The 10,175-nt window shown below is 55.6% G+C and overlaps 1 protein-coding gene across 1 annotated transcript; it reads right to left on the bottom strand.

The window, feature by feature from the left end:
* Positions 1 to 4,805: 4,805 nt before the first annotated feature.
* RASL10A (RAS like family 10 member A) lies at positions 4,806 to 9,479 on the bottom strand. The gene is given in 5 exon segments (XM_073313380.1): positions 4,806 to 4,854; positions 6,844 to 7,140; positions 8,916 to 9,003; positions 9,006 to 9,060; positions 9,474 to 9,479. Coding segments are annotated over 5 exon segments (495 nt in total).
* Between the last annotated feature and the right edge of the window lie 696 nt (positions 9,480 to 10,175).

Here is a 10,175-nt window from a genome sequence, read left to right as displayed (position 1 = left end):
GGAGACCCCAAGAGCCCAGCTGCCTGGCCCCTTTTGTAGCTGACACCCCAGGCTGGAGGGCCGGGTTTGGAACCCCCAGTTCTCCCTCCACACACTGTAAAACAAGCGTTGTTGTGTCCCAGCAGGTATCTCACGGGGGGGGGCAGTTTGCGCTATTAGGAAAGTTTTCTTGGCGCTGTCCCTTGGGGGCGTGCACACCTAGAGCAGCAAGGGGCAGGGTGAGCAGTGCTTGCTGCCCTGGCTGTTTTGACCATGAGAAGCTCGTTCTGCCCATGCTAATGTTTGAAAGGGCAAGAGGCGCGAGGGAATCCTTGTACCTAACATCCTGACTTTTGTAATGACTCCCAAACACCATGCCTCTTGCCCCTGCCTTTTCTCCCAAGGATGGGGCTTCAGCCTGTGCCCTCCCCTCCCCTGAACCAAGCCATCCCATTTTAGGGGCATTTTCCCTGATAAGCCAACTAAATTTTCCACCAGCTGGTTATGCTATCTCCTCACCCCCTATTTTGAACCAGAGTAATCCTTAAACAGGAGCGATTAACAAACAAAAACTACAGCCACCCCCACTTCCCCCCGCAATCTAATAGGGCTTCCACCTTACTCAAGTCCCAGTCTTGTCTCCTTTGTTAACCAGGGTGCACATGGCCTGTGTCCGGCACACAGCTAGTGGCTGAAGAGTATATTGCAAGCAACATCTCATTACATCCCCCAAAGCAAGGTGGGATGCCCCGGCCCTCATTTCTGGTTTTGGAAGCCAGGCCCTAGAAATTGTGGGGAGTCAATGCCCAAGCCCCAATTGGCTCAGTGCCAGGTATGCTACAGCAGTGAGGGAACCAGCAAGCCCCAGAACAACAGACCTCCCCCCAAAGTATACCACAAGTCAAGGCGGCCAAACACACCCGGCTCCTGTAGCAGTTTTCCTGGGTTTGATGCTCCCCCTCTTCCCCTGAAAGTGCAGCAGTTTGGCTCCCGGGCGAGGAGCAGAGCATGAGAATAGCCCTTAGGAGGAGTGAGGGCCTGACCACAGGGGCTGGATGTCCAGCCTGGTGGAGGGAGGGGCCTGCAATGGGAATATTGGGGAGAGGGGCTGAACTTGCGAGAGTGGAGGATCTGGACCAGTTGCCCAGAATCGGGCTGGGGAGCATGATCAGGCCAAGGCTGGGAGCAGCTACTCCTAGTGAGAATGAGAGATGCTTTCCCCCGCCCCGGTCTCACTATCTCCTGCCTATCTATGACATGCTGCCTAGCCCCAAGGCCCCATGACCCTGTACCCCGCCGGCTCCCCCGGCCAGGGTCCCCCTGGGGACCGTGTTCAGTGCCGTGTGCAGTACATTTGGTTTCACACCCCTCCCCTCCCCAACCCCTTCGGCCCTCAGCACCACCCCAAACTGAGCTGCAGGCAGCTGGAAGGCGAGTCCAGCCCCCGGCCGAAGGGAGGGTCAGTCTGCCCCGCTGTGGAAACCAATCTAGAGGCCTGTCCCCATACCCGCATCTGTCATCGGGGTTGTTGTCAGCCCCTTAAAAACTACCCAGCTAGGCTGTGGGGGTGTAAACAACCAGGGTATTTATTAAAACCACCAACCGTTGGCAGCACGGGGAAGCCGAGGTGAACCAAAGGACTCGGAACCGGTGCTATACGGTGAGTAAAGGCCCGGCAGGGTGCGGTGACAGCGGGTACGTTCCCTCCCCTAGGATGGGGCCCAGGGACGAGGATGGAGGCTCCATGGACCACACCCCCCGCCTGGAGCTGCAGCTGCGAGGCCCCTCGCGACGCCAGGACAGCTCCGGCCTCGGCCAGGAAGGTGGAACCCCCAGGTGCGGAGGGACCTCGGGGTCAGGCGCTGACGGCTCTGCCCCAGCAATGACTTGGGGGGGGGCGAACGAGTGCAGTGCTCAGCGTACTCCTCTGAGGTGCCCGCTGTGCTCGCCCATGGCTGCAGCAGCCGGCCCGCACCGCCAGACTCTGCCACTCCAAAGGGCAGCCCCTTCCCTCCGCTGTGCTGGCCGTTACTGCGCAGATCACAGCACCATTAGGAACCATGCAGCACCCGCTCCTGTCCCATGGTGCCTCCTGGGCTCCAGCTGCTGTGACCCCACACAAGGGCTCCCCCTGCTGGCTGTGGCAAGCATGACTGCAGCCCGGGGCTGGGGGGGTGCCCGAGGGTTCTGCAGGTGGGTGGGGGCAAGGCAGCCGCAGTGGCCGCAGCGTGCATTCAGTGAGCTAGGCCGTGACATCCACCACGGCCTTGGCCCATCGCATTAACAGCACCGCGGAACCTGCCGCCCAGCCCCACAACTGGCAGCTGCCGTGGCAATGTCCCATGTACAGTCTGCGCCAGCCCCTCCACCGCCCAGCTCCCACCTGCATCACGGCGGAGATTCCTGCCGCCTTCCCTTCAGCACACCCTGCTGCTTGGCCACAAGCACGCTGGCTGCGGGGCACGCCAAAACATTAAAAACAACCCAAATCCCCCAAAGCACTTACCAGGCTGGGCTCCTGTGCGGGGCACATGGCAGGCTTAGTGTGCCACCCCGTGCCATGGCTTCAGCAGCACCCGATTAGCTGTACCTTAGATTGCAGGGGGGGGGCACACGGTGGGGTAGTCCTAGCCCCCGGGGGCTCTTTTCACTGAGGGTGGCATGTGAGTTCTGCAGCAGAGTGGTGCTGCTCCCAGCTTGTGCCCCGGGGGCAGGGAGTCAGGGTTTTGTTTACAAACAGCTAAGAAAGGGCTGGTAAGTAAATTAAGGTTTCAGAGTAACAGCCGTGTTAGTCTGTATTCGCAAAAAGAAAAGGAGGACTTGTGGCACCTTAGAGACTAACCAATTTAAGCAAAAGAATGAGTCAGAGGAGAGGAGAGCACGTAACCCCCAAGGGTGGCAGGTGCTACCCCAGGCTGGGTCGTACAGCAATGGCTGCTGTCAGCACATTTAACTGAAAACCATTTTGTTTTGTCATGTTTTTGTTCGGCGTTCTAGAAAAGGAAGGAATTAGAAAGCGCCATGTGAGTATCAGATGTGATTATACATCAAATTCTTCGGGTTTCAGCTGTAATTCAGGCCAATTCCAGAACAAAGCACAGAAATTGCATCCAGAAAGTCCATAGCGTGGACGATTATTGTCATGATTTGTATTATTCACTGGACCCCATCTGTGTGCTCAGCACAGATGCCAGAAAATGTAGTCACTGAGCCAATGTGCATAAAGCGTGGGGGAGCCCTGGCTCAGATATTTACGTATGAAGTGTCCGGTTATTAAGCACATTCATATAAATGAGTAGAGGTGCTGATGGCAACAGTTTTACCTGATTAAGGACTAGAAGAATTAACCCTCCAACTCTTTTTCAAGAGGCAGAGCTGCCCAGAGCTCCCGTGCCTCTTCAGAGCAGCGGCCGGGTTCGTCTGTATCTGCAAAAAGAAAAGGAGGACTTGTGGCACCTTAGAGACCAACAAATTTATTTGAGCATAAGCTTTCGTGGGCTACAGCTCACTGCATCAGATGCAACTTCATCTCTAGGGTGCCACAAATCCTCCTTTTCTTTTTGCGTGCCTGTTTAGTTTCCTTTCCTGCCTGCAGTAGCCCTGATATACCTCAGAAAACGAAATTTTTTCCTTAACTTTAAAATGTGAAATTTTCTTGCTGCTTGGTTTGAAATATTCTCCTGTGAGACCTGCTGGCGGGAGGGGGCCGGTGAAAGTAAAGGCTGGTTTGTGCACCCCCTCAACTCCTCAGGCGGCAGAGACCGTTTACACTACCAACACGTCCAGCGCGGATGAGCAGCGCTGTAGGGCAGCTCTCGCGGGACGGGGGTGAGCAGAAGGCATCCTGGGTCCCTGCTCAGTGCCCCCTGCTGCCCTGCGTCATATCTCAGGAGCCCCATTACTTCCTGGTTCCTTCCTTGACATTATTTTTAAAACCCTCCTGCTGTCCAGCTGCTTTCCCCGGAAAGGGAGCGTCAAACTTCCCAGGGCTTACAGGGGGAGGGGCGGACGTCCACACGTCCAAGCAGCGGAGAGGCTGGCCAGAGTGGTCACTTTTGGAACTGTGTGATATCCTTCGGAGGCCAAAGGGCGTTTACGGTGGTGGACCGTGTCTTCACTTTCACAGCAGTGCAAAAAGAACAACGGTAAGAGCAGAACCCCTCTCGTAAAGGTGGTTTTCTTGTTGCCGTCAAAGTTCTGAGTTTCACCGCAAAAAATCATTAACAAGTGTAGGTTTCAGAGTAACAGCCGTGTTAGTCTGTACTCCTTTTCTATTAACAAGTGTAGACGCTTCCGGGGTTTTAGCACAGAAAAGAGACTTTTTGCGCTTTAAATGGTAAATGTAGACATACCCTAAGGGTCTTCTGGAGAGTCACTAGGCTTTAAACAGAAGTGACAGCAGGTTTGCCAACTCTCATGAGTCTCAGGATAATTATTGTTTTCCTTAAAGCCCCAGCTCCTGGAGTCAAGTGACGTGATGATTTCAGCCTTCATTCTTAAAGGAAAAGGAAGTTTCTAGCCCTTGTGGCTGTGGAGACAGCATCCAAACATGACCCCTGGGCACCCTAAGGGCTCACAAAGTGGAAGGCCAATAACAAGAACCCAAATCTAGTGTAGTTACATGATCTCATGGTTTCAAGCCAATCTCCTGATTTTGGTGACCCTGACTCGTGATTTTTGAACATGTGGGGTTGGCAATACTGTGAAAGTGACTTGAAAGGGTCAAGTTTCACTCCTGTCTAAAGCCAGTTTCTCGTCTGTTATTTGTAGTGGGGTGACACCCCTAGAGCCCCAGGCAGGCGCCGTATACAATCAGGGGCCTTGCCCTAGTAGGATGTTTCCAAAAGTTCAATGATCTGTTCCAAGCTTGCTGAACTGCAAAAAGCGAGTAGCCGAAGGGACAGAAAGTAACCCAGACATCTCTACACCTGTTTCCAGTGCTGCAGTGCGGAGTAAGCTCCTACACTGCAATTTCAAACCTAACCCGGGTCCCTTCAATGACTTGACACAAGACGTCAGTACATGTTAGTATTAGAGCTGAATGGGTCTAATATTTATTGACTGTTTCCTTTATATAGGAACTGGAATCAGTGCTCCTGTCAGCCAATTGCTAAGTTATTATCTGCTAACAATTAGAGTTTTCAGGTGTCTAAGTAGCCTCTGGAATCATGGTTAAAATTGTGCCCTTCCTCCAATCTGAAGTGGTGCCTTTAGATAAGTGCACGTGGGCCTGAACTATTCAGCTTCGGCCAGCAAGTCATGGACTAGGAAGTCATTGCCATGTGTTTTCATAGAATCAGAATATAAGGGTTGGAAGGGACCTCAGGCGGTCATTGAGTCCAATCCCCTGATCAAATCAGGCCCAATCCCCAATTTTTGCCCCAGATCCCTAAATGGCCCCCTCAAGGATTGAACTCACAACCCTGGGTTTTGCAGGCCAATGCTCAAACCACTGAGCTATTCCTCCCCCACCCCTGCTACAGGGGGCCAGGCCGAGGCTTCATACAGCAGTTACAGTCCACACAGCAGCCCTTAAAACAGCTGCATGAAAGTTCATTTTGTCAGGGGAAGCGAGGAGCTGGAGGAGTTCATACCTTACCATCCACCCAGCACAGCACCAGCAATCCACACTCCATGCCCTGGCTCCCCATTGATCACCCCATTGTCCCTCCAAAAGAATATTGGCAGACAGTTCCGCAGGAAGAAAGGAAGCTCAGGGTTGGTGCTGTCACTGGGGTGGGGCGAGGTGGAGCGGGAGGGAGCTACGTGGTTCTGTCTGGCTACCACTGACACGGCCAGGCCCGCTGGCCAAAGAGCCGCCCTGAGCGTGCTGCGGCTGCTGGGAACCAGATCTCACCAACGCAGCAGCCAGAGCTGCTCCCCACCAGGCATGTCAATTTCATAAACCTGCTAACAGGAAATGAACCCATTGTTTGGTTCAACTGAAGGTTTTCACGAAATATTTTATTTTGTTGAGAAATTTTCAAACATAATTTTTGAAAATTTCCCCCCAAACTGGTTGGGGTGAAGGGAGAGAAAAGCCATGTCCACGGGCTTCCTGCTCTACCCCTCATTGGTTCCATCAGCAAACAAGAGGGGAAGGTTGGGGGGAGGGGCAGTGGCAGCAACGGGGATTTTTTTTCCCCACCCCCATGAACTAAAACATTAAAAAAAATGTTTAATAAAATAATGAAACATTTTGACCAAAATTCTCACGTTTGGTTTGGTTGAAAAGGCTGCAACATTTTGTAAAAGAAAGTTTTGTTGAAAACATTTTGCCCCTCGCCCCAACATGGGCCTAAAACCAGCTGGCCAAACGGTCACAGCTAAGGAATGTGTTTGGGGGGCTATAGAGCCCTGTTTGCATCTGCTCTGGAGCCAGCAGCATGTGCTCAGTCCCTGCAGACTTTCCCCAGTAGGGATTGCCTCCACACAAACCCTTGTGCACCTGACCTGAGCTCCTTTGGGTGCTACAGCACTCAGCAGTGGACGCTTTAGGGTAGGGGGGTGAGCAGATCACATCTCCCCCCACTCTCTGTCCCCATCACATCTGCAACCGCAGCACCCCCCTGCACTGCCCCGCATCAGCACCATAAGCCAGCTCTGGGATTCACATTTAAATAAGGACCACAACCACGCTCAGGTCATCCCCATTCTCATCTGCTCTGGAGCCAGCAGCATGTGCTCAGTCCCTGAGAAGTTGGGGCACAGGTGCCCAGAACGACGACACAGTGGAACCCCTGGCGCCAGGAGAGGCGAGGTGGTGGTGGGAGGGTCCCCGCTGCACACAGAGCCCATTTCAGGTGGCGCTGGGTAACCAGTTCCCAACCCGCCCCCACTCTACGCCCAGAGCAGAGGGAGCACCCCCTGGAGGTGGCGGGCAGCATGTCTCCCATGAGGCTGCACCTGGTTGTGCACAGCGCCCCCTGGAGGCGCATAGTGGAGTGGTGGTGTTTGCAGCCCCGGGCCAGCACACTGCTCAGCATCTCCTTGAAGAGCAGGACAATGTGCCCATTGTACTTGGCAGAGCACTCCATGGAGCCGCACTTCCAGCTCTTCTTCACCAGCACCGAGAGCGTCCGAGGCGGCATGAAGCGCTGCTTCTGCTGGTCCCGCTTGTTCCCCACCACGATGATGGGGGCCTCCCGGGTGCCACCTACCCTGTGGGAGAAAGGACCCATAGATCAGGGAGTGCTGCAAGGGGCAGGAGCCGTCTGAGAGACGCCTCGTGGGGAGTGACCGACTGCCCCAAGCAAAAGCTGTGGCCAGCCCTGGCGAGGGGGAGGAGAGGACTTCCAGTAGCCAGTGTAAACTGTGCTAGGTGCCTGCCCACTCTCATCCCCAGCTGGCCTCAACACCAGCCGTGATGTGCTGTTATTTACAGGTCTTTACACAACCGCCCTCATCTGACTCTAGCTTGTTGTCCACACAGAGCCACCTCCCCTCCTGGAGCCAGAGTTTCTCTCCTCTTCCCTCCAGCCAGGATGGTGAACTAGGAGTATCTGCACCCCCCATAAATTGCGGGACCCACCTGTGATCCCCCAGCACCCAAAGTGAATGAGTTAATTCTGATGTCTGAGTCTCGGCCCACGGCCAGCCTGACCAAGGAGATGGATCTGCCCTGGAGCTAGATGCAGACAAGGGAGGTTTGGCCAGGTCTCCGGCTGCAGAGATCAGAAGCCTCTGAGTTTAGGGCTGGTGGCATCACCCCAGGAAGAGGATCCCCGGCACTTATTTTGTGCCAGGGCTTCCCAGCACTTTCAAGCTTAGCAGTTCATAGCCATGGCACTGCTGGGCTCCCAGCCAGCAACCGCCGCTCTCCAGCCACCCAGGTCTGAAGGCAGCAGAGCCAGGAGCACTGGGCAGTGGCAAGCGAGTGCCTTGAGGAACTTCTCCTGGCAGCCAGGCTCTACAGGCAGGGACCGGCTCCAGAGGGCATTGCTGGCCAGTACCAGGCTCCTTTGGGAGCACGTTGGGGCAGAGCTCAGAGCTGTGTTGCCACCTGGCCTGGGGTGCACCCACCTGTGCAGCAGCAGCTGGCTTGGGGAGCAGGTGTCGGCTTCCTCTGGGCTGCGGGGGTGCTCAGTACCCTGCTCTGCCCCCGTCCTTCCGGAAGCTCCCCACCCCCCCTCCCCCGCCTCTTCTTGCCCCTTCCCACCCAGTTCCACCCACTCCCCCAGGTGCGCCCCAGCCCTGCTCCTCTCCTCTCCAGCATGCCACAAAACAGCTGATCACAGCAGGTGCTGGGGGGGTGGGGGCTGCCGGTGGGGGAGTTGGGCAGGCAGGGCAGCCAGGCAGCACCCCAGCTCCCGCGGTGCAGAGAACCAGGGGCCAGAGCAGCTCCCACCAGCTTCCCACTGGTTTCTGACAGGAGACGACAGTTTGAAGGGGAGGGGAGGCTTGTGGGGGGGCATGCAGAGTGACATGCCTCCCCCGATTGCTTGGGCGCATGGGGTGGCTGGGCCCCTTCCCTGAGGGGCAGCTGAGCCAGCGAGCTGCGCCAGGCAGGGAGAGGCAGAGGCCGGAGGAACAGCTGGAAGCTGTAGGGAGGGGCCGCTGCTTTCTGGGAGGGAGGGGCTGCCCGCGGGAGGCATGACTTGACCAGTTCCAGGGTTGTGCCCCCCCAGGCAGCATGCACAGGTCATCTCTGGTTTGAAACCTCTGTGCTAAATGGAAGGCAGAAATCTGGGGGGGCGGGTGAGGGGGGGCGACAGATGACACGTGACTCTTCACGTCCCCCCCATTACCTCTAGGGATGCAAATATGCTTGCTCGCCCCGGGCGTTAAAATGAGCCCCGGTATATTTTTCATTTCAAATTAAGCACTGAGGAACTCCTGGGATCTGTGGCCCTTCCCTTTCCCCCACTCCCTTTGGGAGCTCAAATGGAGCCATGGGGGGCACCCAGCTTCCCCCCCCCTTCCCACCCCACACTCACCTGTTCTCCATGATCTGCTGCTGGATCATCTTCATGTATTCGAAGCTCTCGGGGTTGCAGATATCATACACCTGCACGTAGGCATTGGGTTCCTCAGCCCATGGCACTTCACATCCAACCACTCCTGGGGGAGGGAGAGTGCAGGCTGCTTGGGGGAGGGGGGGCAGGAGAGCCATCCCATCAGCCTCCACCCCACCACTGGAGGTCCTGCCTGCAAGGCAACTGTGGGGCAGGGAGGCTTCAACAAGCAAAGGGGAGGAGACCAAGATCTCCTCAGCTCTCAGAAAGGACGGCTGAGGGTTGTGGGCAGTGTGGGAGCCCAGGATTGCTTAGACCCTCTCACCCATCAGTGTCGGGGGCCGTTGGGAAGGGGGTGGGTGTTGCTTGGAGACTGAATGGCCCAGGGCAGGGGGATGGTCCCAGGCTGCGATTCATGGGGGTGGGGCGGGGGAACCATTAGCCACTCCCTTATTGACTCATGAGAGCATCCCAGCCCCTGCCCTGGGCTCCCCTCCCTACTCTGTCACAGCAGCACGTGCATGCAAACCCCACACCTACCTGCATGTTTGGGACACCTGCCCAACCACTGAGCTGCTCTCAGGAGTTGCTATCAGAGCTGGCTGGAAAGGGGAAGTCCCGTTTTCTGGGAAATTCTGGGGTGTCGATGTTTCATTTCCTATTGGAACAACATGTCAACATCCCAGAAATTCCAGTGGCCACAATGCTCGGGAACTGGGCAGCAGGGCTGGCAACCAGGCCACCCATGGAGCTGGTCAGGCCCCATCAGCCAGCCACCCAGGACACCTGATCAACGGACCTGCCTGCCTGGCTTCCCAACGTTTGGATGGAATCAGCACATTCCCATGGAATGTTTGTCACATGAGCTGTTTCCAGCAAACACTGTTCGGTCTGAAAAACGTCACCCTGCTTTATTGTTAGATAAGAGTTTTCTGCCCTCAGGGATGTGTTCAGCCAATGAAAGTTTGTTCTGATGATGTAATGATTTTGGCTCCAGGCCTCAACTGGTATAAATCAGCATTGAATCACACCAGCTGGGGGCCTGTCCCCACTGACTCCGATGGAGCAGCACTGATTTACAGCCGCTGAGTTTGCCAGAGAGGGTGTGTCAGGGGCACGTGGCAGGAGTTAGGATGTTCCTTTTCAGTTTGCTCATGTTGTTGGCTTTAGCTGTTAATAAAAACCTCACTTTGTGAATCTAACTCTGCACCCTTGAACAGGGCGGCTCCAAATGCAATCCTG

This window comes from Lepidochelys kempii, chromosome 15 (assembly GCF_965140265.1).
Source record: "Lepidochelys kempii isolate rLepKem1 chromosome 15, rLepKem1.hap2, whole genome shotgun sequence".
Classification (NCBI taxonomy): Eukaryota; Metazoa; Chordata; order Testudines; family Cheloniidae; genus Lepidochelys; species Lepidochelys kempii.
The sequence above is the reverse complement of the archived record's forward strand: the minus strand, read 5'-3'. Positions and strand labels throughout refer to the sequence as shown.